Below are 17,989 nucleotides of genomic sequence, written 5' to 3' on the forward strand. Positions count from 1 at the left end.
TTTCCTTAATTGCTTGTTTTCCATAGACATAAGTATCAAAATTGTGTCTGTTTTGTTTATCTATGCAGAATCTGGCATAATTCCTGATGCAAATATGATCGAGCATCCTCTCAAGCAAGTTATTGAAAAAATTAGTTATAATATTTGTTTTTTATTGTTATCAACTAGTTTCTACAAACCTCGAGACTATCTATAGGAATGTACAGTGCAGCAAATTAATTACAGAGAGGAGAAGATATCATAATGCCTAAAAGTTGCTGCATAGTTTTCTCTCCAGTCCAATTTATACTTGATATGCAATCCCAAATGAAATTGAGTTATCAAAGGTAAAGTTTGTAACAAGAAATTTGCTGTTTTAAATGAAAGTAGAACCTGCTAGTATGTTCTCTCCAATTAGAAAGAGGAGTCCCTCTTTGATTTCCCTTCCCTGTTTGTTTCTCTTTACCAAAAAAAAAAAATCCTTCTTTTGTCAAGATACCGGTTTCTAAATTACTCTCTATGTGTACAAATACCATGAGGCTTAGAAACAGGTAATTTATGGTGGTAATGTAGTTATATTGTTTTGGAAGAGGGGCAGGAGAGTGTGATCTCTTTATGCTTTTATTGATGGGAAATTTTCATTTTGAATTTTGAATATTTTCCATAATGAAAAAGTGGTTTTCCATAGGGAAGGCTGTGTATAACATTGATTCTGGGATCTTGACAGCATAACTGTGGAATTTTCCTAAGTGATTGTAGGTTTTGGAATTTAGCATCATGGTTTATAGATCCTTACATGTTTTGTTCCTTTCTGTTAATTATCCACGAGATTGTCATGGATGAAAAATCAAAGAGACTGTTTTTAGTTTTGAGAAACAGGTAACATTGTTCTTACTGAAGTACAGCATCATCAAAGCCATTAAATAATAAATGATTTACCACAGTAATTGACTGCTGTGTTTTGAGCAGGTGCAATTTTTATTTTATTGCAAGACAGACAATCTTATATACAATGCATAATTATCACCTTCCAAATTTACAAGATATAAATATATACAATAAAGAATATATGAGTATACTTTTGTTTCAAAGAAGAAAACTGCCTCAGGGCAAACAGGTTTATGTCCTTTTGGGATAGGATTTTCATATTTATCCTGAATCTTCCAAACAGTTCTTATTTAGAAAATAAATCTCAATGGATAGACATACAGCCTTGTCATAGTTTTCTCCTTAAAAAGGTCTAATTTAAAGCCAGCCAATAAGGAATACCAATAAAATGTATTCCTTTTATTCCAGTTATTCATCTTATTACATCCTAATACTAGACGAAACATCTATAAATTGTCCGATAATGGTTCTACAGATTTAAGAACTTGTGTTTCTCAGTAATACATCATAGAATGGAACCACTTTCTTAAGATTTATGTAAATATTCCTTGATTTTTTTCAAAACTAACTTTCTAAACTGTGTTTCTTTTGCAGCATTATGCTTTGATTTTTGACTTAAGCTCTTTGCATAGGGGATGATTTTAGATTCTTAAGAGTATTTCTGAGACACTAATGCCAGTCTCCTTCCAGATAGAATTATGGGTTTTCACCCTCATTGCTGCCTCCTGCATGGCTGTTTCATTTCTCTGTATCTTTTTATGACCTTCACTAGCTCTTATCTTCCAGAAGTCACCAGGGTGGGAGGTTGGAATATATGTAGAATTGATCTTGAGGTTCAATACACACAGTTCTGGTCTCAAAGAAACACAGCAAACAGTGTGCCCTCCTTGCTGTGATGAGAGAGCTGGAATATCAAGACATGGGACACAGACAAACATACATCATCTCATACACATGCATGCATGTGCACACATAATCACACACATGTAAACACATTTACTCACACTCACACATGCATGCACACACATATACTCATGCAAACTAACATACACAAACATGTATACCCACATTTGCATACATACATAATCACACACGTATATTCACACACACATGCAGGCATGCACACCCACAATTCACACACAGAAAACATATATTCACACTTTCGCATATGCATGCCCACATGAGCACACACACATACTTATGCACACACACTCACTCGCACATGCATGCACACGTGTGCACACATACACACTTTTGACAAATGAATACTTTTGTGTAAGTGGTATTTTCTCTAACATATATGACTCACTTTTTCATTCCTAAAAGCAGTGCCCTAAAATAACAAAGCTACTCTATCTTCCTCCAGTTTAGAGAAATTGGTGCCCACAATAACAGAGAACTTAGAACACCTCATGAGCACTCAGCTACTTCTCTCTCTCCATGGGCTGCAAACATAGATATAAAGACATGCAGGATAATCTGGCTAAAGTTCAGACTCCAATAATGGCAACAGATGCCATAAGGGCACATAGGGTGCTAAGTGAAAGAGAACCCATTACTATAATTACTATAATTTTATTCCATGATTGTATATTTGTGCAGTGCATAAGAATCAAGAAAATCTCCTGGGTCTTACCGTTCCATAAAGAGATTTGTATATTTCTCACATCAGTAGGGCTTGTTCCTGAAGTTACTCTCTATATAAATATCCCTTCTATATGGTAGCCAAGATTTTTAACCATGGGATGAATGCCGACCAATATTTAAGCTATTCCTATTTACATTTAGTTATAAGAATACAAGAATACAAGAATACAATTTGGTGTCTTTGGACACCAAAGAAAATCACTGAAATTTTAGAAATGCTCAAAAGAGCACTTTGGGTTCATTCAGAAGAACTTTGTCTTTCTGACGTAAATCATCTGTTAGATGCCATGAAAATCTGGAATGTAGACAAACATCATCATAGTAAAATTCTGAAGCCACATATAAAGCCTTCAATGCAAGGCTTGTTTCCAAAAGGAATGAGTATATACACAAGACAGAAAGTACACAGGGAACAGAAATTAGAGATGTAATGATGTCTATGAGGATGTAGGTCTATAAATTTGATTTTACCATTAAAGTCCAGGGGGTGCTGCCTTGATAACATATAGGCTTAAAGAAGAGGAGACAGGGGTTATTTCTAAATTATCCTTTTCTTCTGCCCAGGCAAATTACAAAAAAAGCCATTACCTCTGAAATCATAAGTTTCAGGGGAAAGATGAGGGAATTAAAATATCATCTGGAAGTTTTAGCAAAATTATCCTAAATGTGCTACTCGTGGCATGATCCTCAGCTAGTATGCTCTTCGCAGAACACAGTGCAAGGTATGTCCAAGCACCGCGGGTGACATAATGTCCTTGTTCAGCCCACAATTAGGAACATTTCTACTTCCTGCCAAAAGCCACAAAATCCTAGCCCAAGTTTAACATGAGCAAAACCCCCTCCCTCCACAGATAGAAAATTTGGTAACAGCTATATATTCATGAAGGATGCTGCATATAAATTAGATTCTGCCAAGTCAATAACCTGGGAATGAGTGAATATTTTGTGGTTGTTTAACACATGATTTAAGAGCACCACTAAAGGCCTAAATGGTGCTCAGGGGTCTGAAAGAGACGGTGCGTGACCGATTCCCAGAAAGAAACTCATGTTGCCACAAAATGTCTCTGCATCAACTGTCAATAACTCAGGCAATATTGTTAATGTGTCCTCGGGAAAGTGCTTGACTGGAAGGCAAGCCCAGTCCTTATTTGCACATATACTATTATTTACAGATGAAATACATATACTTTCAGTGGTATTTAAACCGCTTTATATTTCTTGACATCAGGACATGCTTTATCATGAAATTATTTATCTGAATAGCATGCTGCGAAACAAACTGTGCCTTTTAAGAAATTAAACTATGTTGAAAATCACCTTTTGCATGTTTAAGTAACTTCATAAATATCAAGATAATTTCCTATTACACATGAACATCAGATACCTCAGGTGTGGGTCCAACCCATACTTAAGCCAGAATCGTCACTATACAGCCACATGAAATGTGTATCCATGTAGCATAAAGTGAGCTGGGCACATGCCCTGGAAATCGTTCTTGTTTTTATTCAGGTTGTTGTCAATGTAAAGCATCTGGATTGGACACCTACTATGCTCTGAAACCAAGAATTTTTTCCTTGTCCTTTTTTTAAAACAGAGCTTTTAGAACCACATTGCATGGAAAGGCCACAGCAGATGGGTCTTGGACTAAATCTGGGTAACCAGAAGAAAAAGGCTTATTTCTTTGTTCATCAAAGGAACTGGGAGTCAGCCTTGCTTCCCTGCCTTATAAAGGGGCTGTATTTTCTTACTTGAATCTTTTATACTCCATCCCTACAGCCTTGATGCTTCCACTGACCCGGGTGGCTAACACAGCCTGCATCTTATGATTTCAGACCATGAGATTTCTAAAAGTTTGTTAAAAATTCTACCTTCCATCTCAGACTTCAGTACTAATCTGAGTTAACCCGAGATCATTAAACTCTTCTCTTCCTGAAGAACTATAAGAAGACATCTCCACGACTAGTCATACTGGTTTATTTATCCCATCAACATCCCTCACATAAGCAGGATCCTGAACTGTATTTCTGACTCCACTAGTACTCTGTCGCTCCATCCTCATCTTAATTGGAAAGCAGAAGTCTCTGAAACACCGCTTGAAGTTTTCATCAAGAAAGGCATAGAGAATGGGGTTCAGGCTGCTGTTGGTGTAACCCAAAGCAATGCAGAAGTAATAGCTGGAAAGGGCAGCTGTGCTGTGAAAGGCATTCCCCAGAGCCTCCACAAGGATGAAAATGTGAATGGGGGTCCAACAGATGATAAAGACTGCCACCACTACCAGGACCAGCCTGGTGATCCGACGGAGGTTGCGATCTTTCTCTCGGGAGCCAGAAAGGAGTCGGACACTCTTCAAGCGCAGGATCATCAGAGTGTAGCAGATGATGATGATGAGGACAGGGATCACAAAGGCAAAGACGAAGACACAGATCTTCATGAAGAGGTCCCACCAGGAGTAATCATCATCCGGGAACTGCAAGGAGCACTCTATGACATCCACATCTGGACAAGGTGAACAAAACAAATGAAAGCACAAAAAGAAAATATTTTCTTATTACTGTGGCTGCAAAGTATTCTAAAAGTGAGTTTTAATATGTTTGGGTACAAAGGTCCAATTATGGTGAGATGATATTACCTGAAGTAGATGACCAAATTAGGAATGAATGCTATGTATAATATTAACCATCCTATCTGTGCTTAGATCAATGAAGCCAGAAAGTCACCATTTATTGGTAACATACGCAGTGCTATGAAATACATATTACTAGCTAGCAATATGAATTATGTAGTTGTGGAAACCAGTTTAATGTGGATGACTTTCAGAAGAGCTAAACTGGTAATATAGCATAAGTCCTTACGTACATTTCCATTCATTAACAATTCTCCCAGACCTAAGGCTCTGACAATAAAAGCTAGTGTCCATTTGTAATAAATGACTAAATATTCCAAGTCTAGCAAAAGCCAACTTGTCTCAAAACATCAAGTGATTTACAAGAAAGCATTATGTGGGTCAGTAAAAATTTGTACAAAGTGTGTTTAAATATGACCCAGGAGTTGTGACTTAATGGAATCAATTGATTAAGGGTGTTGTTGAAACATGAGTAAACTTTTGGAGAAGGAAGAGAAGGAGGAAGAAAAAAAAAACGAACAAGGAAAGGGAGAAAAAGGAGGAAGAAAATCATCCTTATTAGCACCATCATCAAGGAAATTCATAAGTGAGACACATTTTTCATTTTTACCAACACTGACTATGTAACAGATAAAACAAATACTTTATTTGATTACTTGGAAAATTATGTTATTTGCTCTGCTTCTCTTTGCTGGATAGTATTCTCTTTGGAGTGACCTTCATACTGGAAAGAGCAGAGACCAAAAAGAACAGAGACCCAGTATAAGCACTTTTTTGATACTTTCCTTGGGGGCCTGCTCATCCCTCTGGGGCTCCCTTCCTCCCCAAGCATCAACCAGTCCACATTTTTTCCTCTTCCCTCTGAGAGGTCATTGAGCTCACAGCAGGCAAAACTCTTTGTCCTAATCTGATCTTTCCTTATCAATAAAGTAATCATGAGCAATAAGAAGAGCATAATTTTTATTATGATATTTTCTTCTGATATCAGGAAAATCTGCTTCAAAAATAGGACAAGAATATTTTTAAGTAGTGAAACAGCTCTATTTATATTTTCTAAAACATTTTTATGTGATCTTAATCAAATATCTCTTAGTAAAAACCAAATGTACCATCTTAGACTTTCAATTAGACATACTTACAATACAAAGAATATAATTATTTTGCCCAATTAATAAAGATGACTACCTTAGAAACATCTCTTTTATCAACTAGATACCAGATCAAAACTTTCATTAGTAAATGCAAACTTCCAGAATAACTCAGAATTTTTGATTCTCTAAAAAAATCATTGTTTAAAGTACTATTACTATGAAGAGTATTAGAAACAAACAAGCATCTTTTTAAATTTGTGCTTTTAATGTTTTTTAGGTTTTTTTTTAAAGATTTTATTTATTCATTTGACAGAGAGAGACACAGCAAGAGAGGGAACACAAGCGGGGGAGTGGGAGAGGGAGAAGCAGGCTTCCTGCTGAGCAGGGAGCCCGATGCAGGGCTCGATCCCAAGACCCCGGGATCATGACCTGAGCCGAAGGCAGACACTTAATGGCTGAGCCACCCAGGCGCCCCTGTGCTTTTAGTGTTTATGGGAATATTAACAGTTAAAATCATTTTTTAAATCATCAATATTAATCATTGAAAAAAGTATTAAACAACTTTTGACAGGTGCACATTGTGAAAAATCTGATTTTAAAAATACGCTAGTCTGGATTTGATTTGTCTATTGAATCTAGTCTCCTTGAAGGTAGGGAACACGTTTAGTTTTGTTTTGTCTTTTCCATGCTTAACTTTTTGTATTCCAACATTGTCTCTTTCTTGAGTTTGGCCTCAGCTTAAATGTCAGATCAGAGACATTTATACAGAGGCTGATCCATTTAAATAGTTCTCTCCCTTGCAACTTTATTCTCTCTCTATATTATACTCAACTTATTTTTTAACCATTATATAATGACAGAAGGTAGACAGAAGCTCTTCTGTGATAATGTTACCTTTCCTGGCATTTTTCTCTCCATCCAGAATGCAAACTACCTTAGGGTGGATAACCAGCCTGCTTTATTCAATATATAATCCCTGCCACATAGGGTGGCAAGAACATAAGATGCTTAAGGAATACAAACCGTTAAATAAGAACATAAGGTGCTTAAGGAGTACAAATTGTTAAATAAGTGAATAAATGAATACCACATGGAAACCCTTGAAAATGGGGACTGATTACAGTAGTTATTATGGAAGAGCAATCTGCTGAGATAGGTAAGGCAACATAAGAGCTGATGTTTAATCAGCTTCCTCTTGAACAAATTGTCTTGCATGTTGTAGGAGCTCAATAAATATTTGCTGAATGGGTGAAATAATCAACTACAGCTACTTTTACAAGACTTTGCAAAACATTCAGTGATAGGGTTAGAAATATTCTCCAGAAATATCAGTGAAGCTAAGCTTATACCAACAAAGAGAAAGGAGAGTACTGAGGCAATCATCAAGGAAATTCAATTCCACATGCACCATTTTTATTAAATGTTCTCTTTCAGGAAAACGAATGCATCTTTAGCTTTAATGACACACATAAGTTGAAAGTTAAGGATAGAAAAAGATATTCCTTGCAAATGGAAACAAAAAGAGAGCAGAAGTAGCTGTCCTTACATCAGACGAAACTGGCTACAACTTAGAAACTGTCATAAGAGAAAAACAAAGTCACTATATGATGATAAAAGGACCAAGTCATCAAAAGGATGTAACAATTTTAAGTATCTACAGGCACCCAACATTGGAACAGCTAAATATATAAAGCATGTATTAACAGAACTGAAGGGAGACAGAAATAGCAATAATAGGGCACGTCTATATCCCACTTTCGATAATGGATAAATCATCCAGATATAAAATCAATTAGGAAACAGCAGATTTGAACAACACTATAAATTAAATGGGGGGGATGGCACCTGAGTGGCTCAGTAGATTAAGCATCTGACTCTTGGTTTGGCTCAGGTCATGATCACATGGGTGATCTGGTGAGGCTTGTGTGGGTCTCTGCACTCAATGTGGAGTCTGCTTGAGAGTCTTTTCTCCTCCCCCTCCTTCCCTTTCTGCTCCTCCCCACCAAAATAAATAAATAAATAAATAAAATCTTTAAAAAAATAAAATGGACTTCACAGACATATACAAAACATTTCATTCAAGAGAAACAGAATACACATTATTCTCAATTGCACATGAAATAGTCTCCAGTATAGAACATATGTTATGCCACAAGGCAAGTCTTAACAAATTTAAGAAGATCGAAATCATATCAAGTATCTTTTCTGACCACATAAAAATAGACATTAAACAGGAGGAAAATTGGAAAATTCACAAATCTGTAGAAATTAAATAATACACTCCTGAACAACCAATGGGTCAAAGAAGAAATCAAAGGAAAATTTAAAAATGCTTGAGATGAATAAAAATAGAAATACAATATACCAAAATTATGGGATGTAGCAAAAGCTGTTCTTGGAGGGAAGTTTATAGTGACAACCACCTACATTAAGAAAAAAGAAAGATCTCAAATAAATAACCTAACTTTACAGATTAAGGAACTAGAAAAAGAAGAACAAACAAAGCCCAAAGTTAGTAGAAGGAAGGAAATAAAGAACAGAGCAGAAATAAATGAAATAGAACTGAGATGTCCTTCAACAGATGAGTGGATAAAGAAGATGTGGTCCATATATATACAGTGGAATATTACCCAGCCATCAGAAAGGATGAATACCCAACTTTTATATCAATATGGTTGGGACTGGAGGAGATCATGCTAAGTGAAATAAGTCAAGCAGAGAAAGTCAATTATCATATGGTTTCACTTATTTGTGGAACATAAGGAATAACATGGAGGACATTAGGAGAAGGAATGGAAAAATGAAGGGGGGAATCGGAGGGGGAGATGAACTGTAAGAGACTATGGACTCCAAGAAACAAACTGAGGGTATTAGAGGGGTGAGGGGTGGGGGGACGGGTTGGCCCAGTGATGGGTGTTAAGGAGGGTATATATTGCATGGAGACTGGGTATTATACAAAAACAATGAATCATGGAACACTACATCAAAAACTAATGATGTACTGTATGGTGACTAACATAACATAATAAAATAAAATTTTAAAAAAGAGAAATAAATGAAATAGAGACCAGAAAAATGGTAGAAAAAAACAGTTGGCTTTTTGAAGTAAACAAAGTCAAACCCTTAGTTAGACAGGAAAAAAAGAGAAAAGATGAAATGAAAGAAAAGACATAATAACTGATAGCACAGAAATACAAAGGATCATAAGAGACTACTATAAACAATTACATACCAACAAATTGGATAACCTAGAAGAAATGGATAAATTCCTAGAAACTTACAACCTACAAGACTGAATCATAAAGAAATAGAAAATCTGACAGACCAGTAACAAATAGATTGAGACTACATCAAAAACCTCCTAACAAAGGAAAACCAAGTGCCAGGTGGTTTCACTGGTGAGTTCTATCAAGCATTTAAAAAGGATATTTAAACATCCATTTCAAACTTTTTCAAAAGTTGAAGAAAGTATACTTCCAAACTCATTTTACAAGGCTAGCATTACCCTGATACCACAAGCATACCACAATATCCCTGATGAACAGAGATGCAAAAGTCCTATAAAACACTAGCAAACAAAATTCAACAGCACATGAAAAGAATCATATATTATAATCAAGTGGGATTTATCCCTGGGATGCAAGTATGGCTCAACATACACAAATCAAATAATGTGATAGAATGAAAGATTAAAAGTCAAAAGATCATCTCAATAGATGCAGAAAAATATTTAACAAAATTCAACATTTATTCCTGATTAAAACTCTCAACTATTAAGTATAGAAGGACTGTACCTCAACATAATAAAGGTCATATATGACAAGCCCACAGCTAGCATCCTACTCAATGGTGAAAGATTGAAAGCTTTTCCTTTAAGATCAGGAACAAAGCAAAGATGCTCACTCTCACCACTTTTATTCAACATATTACTGGAAGTCCTAGCCAGAGCACTTAGGCAATAAAAGAAATAAAAGGCATCCAAATCAGAAAGAAAGATATAAAATTGTTTGGCGATGACACAATCTTATGTATAGAAAACCCTAAAGACCCCATTAAAACACTATTAGTAAAAACTAATTGAGCAAAGTTCAAAAGTTCAAAATCAACATACAAAAATTGGTTGCATTTCTATACACTAACAATAAGCTATCTGAAAAAGAAATAAAACAATACCATTTTTTACCATCAAAAAGAATAAAACACTTAGAAATAAATCTGTAAATAAATATAAAATATCTGTATACTGATAACTGTAAAACATTGATGAAAGAAATTTAAGATACAAATAAATGGAAAGATATCCTATGTTCATGAATCAGATATCAGAAGAATTAATATTGTTAAAATGTTTATACTACACAAAACAATCTACAAATTCAGTGCAACCTCTATCAAAACCCTATGGCACTTTTCAATGTAATAGAAAAAAATCCTCAGAGGCGCCTGGGTGATACAGTCAGTTAAGTGTACAATTCTTGATTTTAGCTCAAGTCATGATCTCAGGGTTGTGAGATTGAGCCCCATGTCAGGCTCCGCACTGAGCATGCAGCCTGCTTCAGATTCTCTTTCCCTCTCCCTCTGCCTCTCCCCACCCCGCACTCACTCACTCTCTCTCTCAAAACAAAAGTAAGAAAAAACAATCCTCAAATTTGTATGAAACCACAAAAGACCCTGAAGAGTCAAAGCAATCTTGAGCAAAAACAAAGCTAGAGGTATCACACTTCCCGATTTCAAATTATATTACAAAGCTATAATAATCAAAACAGTCTGGTGCTGGCATAAAAAAAGACACATATTCCAATGGAATGGAATAGAAAGCCCAGAAATAAACCCACACATATACAGTCAAGTAATCTTCAATAAGGGTGCCACAAATAGAAAGTGGGGAAAGGACAGGCTCTCGAATAAATGGTGCTGGGAAAATGGGGTATCCACACACAAAAGAATGAAATTGGACCCTTATCTTACACCATACACAAAAAACAACTCAAAATGGATTAAAGACTTATGTAAACAAAGCCATAAAACTTCTAGAAGATAACATAAGGGAAAAGCTTCTGGTCTTGGCAATGAGTTTTGTTTTGTTTTGTTTTGTTTTGTTTTGTTTTGTTTTTTTGGATATGACGCCAGAAGCACAAACAACAGAACCAAAAATAAAAAAATGAGATCACATCAAACTAATTCAAACAAAAACAAAAACAAAAAAAATCCAAAACAAACAAAAAACCTCTTGCACAGCAAAGGAAACAACATGAAAAGGCAACCTACAGAATGGAAGAAAATATTTGCAAATCATGTATCTGATAAGGGGTAATATCTAAAATATATAAGGAAATCATACAACTCAATAGCAGGAAAGCAAATAACCTGATTTAAAATGGGCAAAGAACCTAAATAGACATTTCTCCAAAGAAGACATACAAACTGCCAACAGGATTATAAAAAGGTGCTCAACACCACTAATCATTGGAGGAGTGCCAATCAAAACCACAATGAGCTATCACTTCATACCTGTTAGGGTGACTATTATCAAAAATAAACAAAAAGATAAGTGTTGGCAAGGATGTGGAGAAAAGGGAACCTCTGTTGATGGGAACATAAATTGGTGCTGCCACTATGGAGAGCAATATGGAGGTTCCTCAAAAAGTTAAAAATAGAAATATCATATAATCCAATAATTCCACTTCTTGGTATATATTCAAAGGAAATGAAATCAATATCTCAAAGATATCTGCACTCCCATGTTCACTGCAGCATTATTTACAATAGACAAGATATGGGGAAAAAAACCTAAATGTCCACCAATGGATGAATGGATAAAAAAAAATGTGGTGTATGGTGTGTATATATGCACACACAATGGAATATTATTCAGTTTTTAAAAAGAAAGAAATGCTGCCATTTGTGGCAACATGGAGAGACCTGGTGAACGTTATGCTTAATGAAATAAGCCAGACACAGGAAGACAAATACTATATGATCTCCCTTATACATGGAATCTCATAGAAGCAGAGAGTAGAACTGTAGTTTCCAGCAGCTTGGGGCAGGAGGGATGGGAGGCAAAGGTCAAAGAGTACCATTACACAAGTAAAAAAGTTCTGTAGATCTACTACGCAGCATAGGTTCTACTGCTATCGATGCTATTCTGCATACTCCAAGACTCCTCTTGGTCATCCAAGAATTGACTTGTCGCCCAGCACTCAAAAATGAGCGTACTAAATGGTTCAGAGACAACCTTTCAACATATAAACAAAATCTGCTTTAGAAAATAAAAGAAACAAAGAATCTCCCGACACTAGTGGATCCTTTCTTCCATGGCATCTGCACACATTCATCTACAGCAATTTCTTCCTGGAAAACCTACATCAATCTTCATTTCGTCTTTCAGAAACTGAATTGAAATCCATTGCTTCTAGGATGTCATTTTTCTGACAATGATTAGAGGAGTGTAGTGGCTAAGTCTGCAAGTATGTCATGAAATGTCAAAATCAGTTCTTCATTTGCCCTGGGTAAAATCGCCATCTTCTTTTATTACATGGCCTATTCTTCTAGTCCTCATGGTGAATATGCAGCTCTCCTCTTGAATCCAGTTATTAAGTATCAACACCCTAAGCTAGAAAGAGTTTCTTGCAACTTTTCCATTTTTTGCATGCATGAAGAAACAAAATCCTGTGTGTAAATAATCATATTTTAAAATGCTTCTCTGATAAATATTGGCATATCTTAAAATTTACCAAGTATTATAGCTTAACACCTTCCACAGCTAAGCTGGAAATTCATTTTATAGTTTAAGAGCGAAAAGACTGTGTTTCATTACAAATGTGGACTATGTCAGATAAGTTATGATTTTAGCACCTGCCCTTTCTATGATCTGGTAGGTCCCTACTACACATATTCAATTATCTGTATTTATAGGTATCATGAGCCTCCCTAACAAACTAGACCTTTTGGAGAACTGCTACAGCAATAAATAGCATTTATGAAGTCCAAAGTTCTGCTCCCCTCTTCCCAATGAATTTCTACTAAGACCAAAGATATTTTCATAGTTTTACTTTTACTAGTAAAGCAAAACTGCTGCAACAGTAGTTCTCACCCTGGCTGCAGGTCAGAGTCACCTGGGGACATCTTAAAAATCTTGACACCCAGGGGTGCCTGGGTGGCACAGATGGTTAGGCATCTGACTCTTGGTTTCAGCTAGGATCTTGGGATTGAGCCCCACATTGGGTTCCATGCTCAACATGGAGTTCACTTGGGTTTCTCTCTCCCCCTCCCTATGCCCACCCTCCTTCAAAAATAAATAAATAAATCTTTAAAAATATCTTGATACACAGACTGTGCCTCAGTTCAATTAAACCAGAGCCTCCGGGGGGAACCCAGGCAGCAATATAGATGACCCTTGAACAGCATGGGTTTGAACTGTGTAGGTGCACTTATACGCAGATTTTTTTTTCATTACAGAGCGGTACTATAAATGTATTTTCTCTACCTTATGATTTTCTTCATAACATTTTCTTTTCTCCAGCTTACTTTGTTGTAAGCATACAGCATATAAACATAAAACATACAAAATATGTGTTAATCAATTGTTTATGTTTTCAGTAAGGCTTCTGGGTCAACAGTAGACTATTAGTAGTTAAGTTTGGGGGAGTCAAAGGTCATACAAGGATGTTTGATTGCATGGGGCTGGTGCCCACCACATTATTCAAGGATCATCTGTATTTTCTGAGGTGCCCGGGTGATTCCAACAGGCAGCCTGGGGTGAGAACCACTAGTGTAGCAACACTGGGAAAACATCAAATATCCTGTTTGCATCGGGTAAGACCTAGTATGTCCAAAATCTAAGTTTTGCTCATGTGTACTGTCATCCATCTGTGAACCCAATTCTGAATGTCCTACAGCCAAATGAAGTTGTTATGATAGTAACATGGAGATTAACCCCTAAAGAAAAAGAGTAAAGAGCCAGCATAGGTCTCTGAGGATTTAGGGTCCTTTTTTAGGGAGAAAGAAGAGGAGGGATTAGGTGTATCTTACAATTGCCAGCATGCAATGGATTGTATTCTAAAAATCTACATGCCTATGATTCCCTGTTTCATCCTCACCCCTCCAGATTCTGATAAGCAGTTCCAGAATAGCAGATAGGTTGGGCATCTCTGTTTGGGTAATGTCTTTATCCCATCCTATGTTTAGCTATGGAAAGCACAAAACTGTTGTGTTTTTCATCTTCCATGGATTTAGGCATTATATTTCCACTGGCTTTTGGGTTTTCCCCTAGATATGTGTCCTACTCACTTGCAAATTAAAAGTTTGTATAATTAGAAGTAGGGTGGTTAAAAATGAGATGAACATGACTGCCCTTACCTTCCCTGACTTTGGTCCCTCCAAGGACTATTGCAGATATGCCAACAGATGACGATAAGAGCCAAATACAGATGTTGATGATCTTTGCCTTCATAGGTGTGCGAAAGTCTAAAGCCTTGACAGGGTGGCACACAGCAATGTATCGGTCCACACTCATCATGGTCAAGGTGAATATGCTGGTAAACATGTTATAGTAGTCAATGGAAATGACTATCTTGCATAGCACATCCCCAAATGGCCAGGAATTCATCAGATAGACCGTGCTCTGGAAGGGCATGGTTGTAGTAACTAAAGCATCTGCCAACGCCAGGTTAAATATATAAATGTTGGTTGCTGTCTTCATCTTTGTGTATCTAAAAGACAAGAAACAAGATCATTTCTCTTCAACTTTATGTCAAGTCCATGGGGTAAATGTGTTTGTAACAACCTTTGAATTATTAAATTTGTTTTTCATTCACTTATTCTTTACATACTTATTGAGCATCTAATATATAAAAGACTCTTCTAGTTATTAAGGGTAGTAGGAAAAATGGACAAAAATCTCTGACTTGACTAGCTTTTATTCTAGTGTTTTGTTCAAAATATATTTAAATTTAAAAAGGGGAAGAAAATAGCATAGATAAATAAATATACATACAGATCTTTTTGACAGACTTACACATAATACAGGTCTTTCTTTTGTGACTGACAATTCATTTTAATCCTATCTGGAGTTTCTTGCCTTTAAGCATTTTTTTATATACTTTATTACTTCCCTTTCCCTGTGTAAAACAAAGATAAAGCTTACTCAACTTTTCCTCAGGGTCATTTTGAGAAATCCATCACTGTAATTACATCTTTTGAAAATTTGAAATGGTTTTCATTTTTAAAATACATTCAATTTCAATGGCTAAAACACAGCTAAGTTTGTTGATTTTTGTTTGCCAGTGTGCCATTAGTTTTTCATCTTAAATGCATTATGTAAATAAAGCAGGCTGAGTTCTTCCTTATACACATCACAGCACTAAATGTAATCTAACACAGTAGGTGAGAAATAACTCAGTTTTTCTTTACTCTCATTTTGAGAGATTTTTAAAGCACATAAGTTGTTTCCTCTTCCAACTGAGGGGACAGTAATTTTCAAAACAGGTCAAAAACATTGCCTTTAAGCCCAAATTATTCTTTCCATTATAACATGAAGTTGAGAACAATTCCATTTTCAACTAAAACTGAATTAAGAGGATTGTTTTACTTACAGAATACTCCCTGAGGGATCTATAGGGCATGAAACATTCCAAACAGTATCAGCAGGTTTTCAGAGGCCAAATGCCTCTGAATATGTAGGGAAAATCCATGTTAATTACTTCCTACACACCTCAGATTTGTAGACCTTATCATAATTAACTCAGTCATGCCCCACGTACCTTCTTAATGTTATGGTTTTGACTGTTATTAAAGGTCACGTATAAGGAACTGTCTTATGGAAAATTACTGCTTTGGCTATAAAATCAATATCAATGTTTTTTATTGATACCTGCTAGGATGTCTTTCAATACAGAACTTTCTACATGAGAAATGTCTTTTAAAACATGTAGTGACAGAAGAGCCTTCGCTCTCCTGGGAGGCAGGACTTCTATGAAGTCAGATCATCCAGAGTCTGGATTCAGTGTATGATTTTCTGAGTTTCAGGTCCTGTCACATAAAGATAATAAAACCAAATTGTTGTACCCAAGGTAAAGGCAGTAGATGACCTGACTCAAAATGTGTGACTTATAAGATCACACTTTACTCTCAGCATCCCACTCACCCTCCCCCCAAATCCTCCCCTTTTCTTCTTGCTAGAAAATGGTTTGTCTGTGCTTGGATGAAGAGATGGTACAGAATGGCACAGAGTCAGTATCTGTGGGTTTCCATTTTTATGCTCTGCTATCTAAAGACTGCTTTAATGTGGAGAATGAGGAGTTTATTTTAAAATAGGTTATGTTTTACCTTTACAATTTTCACTCAAATATTATTAAGTGGCCTATCTATAAGTTTTAGAAAGTGATTAAATGTGGGGTGCCTGGGTGTCTCAGTCAGTTAAGCGTCTACCTTCGACTGAGGTCATGATCTCGGGGTCCTGGGATCGAGTCCCATGTTGGGTTCCCTGCTCAGTGGGGAGCCTGCTTCTCCCTCTGCCTCTCCACCCAATGCTTGTGCTCTTTCTCTCTTAAATAAATAAATAGTGATTAAATGTATATGGCCAATGCTCAGAGCATAGGCATTATAAAGGCACAGATAACTAGGGAAGTCCACTTACCAAGACAGAGAAAATGTTTCCGGTGAGCAAGACTGAAATGCTATCTGTTCAAATGTTGTCTTCTTTAAGGTATGGTTTTATGTTTGAAAATTACATCTTATAAGCCAACCTCCTATTCTGTCACTTTCTCTCCAAGAATCCCTGATATTAACAAAGATTGTAGCGGGCAGTACCTTTGACTTCTGCTCTCATATTTAGTGACCCTGATACTCTCCTCTTACTTGATGAAGTTAGACCCACATTCCCTGTCTCATACAGTTGGGTAGACCTAGGTTCTAGTCCTTATTTTTCCTTCCAACTGTAAGATTTTGGAGAGGTCACTAAAAATGAGCTTCAGTTTCTCAACTATAAAATGGGAAACATAATGTTTATCTCATAGAGCTCCTGAGATAGTTAATGGAATGCCCCTAATCCAGAGAATATGTCTAATTTGTTTTATGGTCTTCAACTCCTCTCCCTCCCTTATATAGGTGGCCATCAGTCACCACAAGAAGAAAAAAAGGAACCTAGTTTTTAGTTAGAGCCATGGTTCAGCTTGAATATGAAAGATAATAGTAAAAATGATGCCTGTGACCTTACATGCTAGAAGAATGTGAATGGAATGAAATATGAGTTATGCTAAAATATAATATGCACCTTTATCAACAATAACCCAATTATGGAAAGAGCCCAAGTGTCCACCGACTGATGAATGGATAAAGAAGATGTGGTATATATATACAATGGAATATTACTCAGCCATAAACAAGAATGAAATCTTGCCATTTGCAGCAATGTGGATGGAGCTAGAGTGTATCATGCTAAGCAAAGTAAGTCAATCAGAGGAAAAAAAAGGGAGGCAAACCATAAGAGACTCTAAACTATAAAAAACAAACTGAGGGTTGCTGAAGGGGAGGTGGGTGGGGAGATGGGCTAAATGGGGGATGGACATTAAGGAGGGCACTTGTGATGAGCACTGGGTGTTATATGTAAGTGATGAGTCACTAAATTCTATACCTAAAACAAATATTATACTATATGTTAACTAACTAGAATGTAAATAAAAATTTGATGCAAAAATATGTATATAATATGCATCTTTAATCATAAAATGATGAGTGATTTTCTCCTAGCTTTTCAAAAATA

General features: G+C 36.2%; 1 protein-coding gene across 3 annotated transcripts in view; it reads right to left on the minus strand.

Moving 5' to 3' along the window:
• Positions 1-948: 948 nt before the first annotated feature.
• Positions 949-17,989, minus strand: part of OPRK1 (opioid receptor kappa 1) — a 29,944-nt gene continuing 12,903 nt past the window's right edge. For all 3 annotated transcript variants that reach the window (XM_073892768.1, XM_073892767.1, XM_025871427.2), the window contains 2 exons: positions 14,587-14,939; positions 949-5,010 (listed from right to left, as the gene is read on the minus strand). In XM_073892768.1, the coding sequence (XP_073748869.1) occupies positions 4,478-5,010; positions 14,587-14,939 (886 nt within the window). In that variant the 3' untranslated portion in view covers positions 949-4,477. The remainder of the gene's footprint in view (positions 5,011-14,586; positions 14,940-17,989) is intronic.

Source organism: Callorhinus ursinus, unplaced genomic scaffold, assembly GCF_003265705.2.
Source record: "Callorhinus ursinus isolate GAN/ISIS: 27379988/994484 unplaced genomic scaffold, GSC_fseal_2.0 scaffold5, whole genome shotgun sequence".
Taxonomy (NCBI): domain Eukaryota; kingdom Metazoa; phylum Chordata; class Mammalia; order Carnivora; family Otariidae; genus Callorhinus; species Callorhinus ursinus.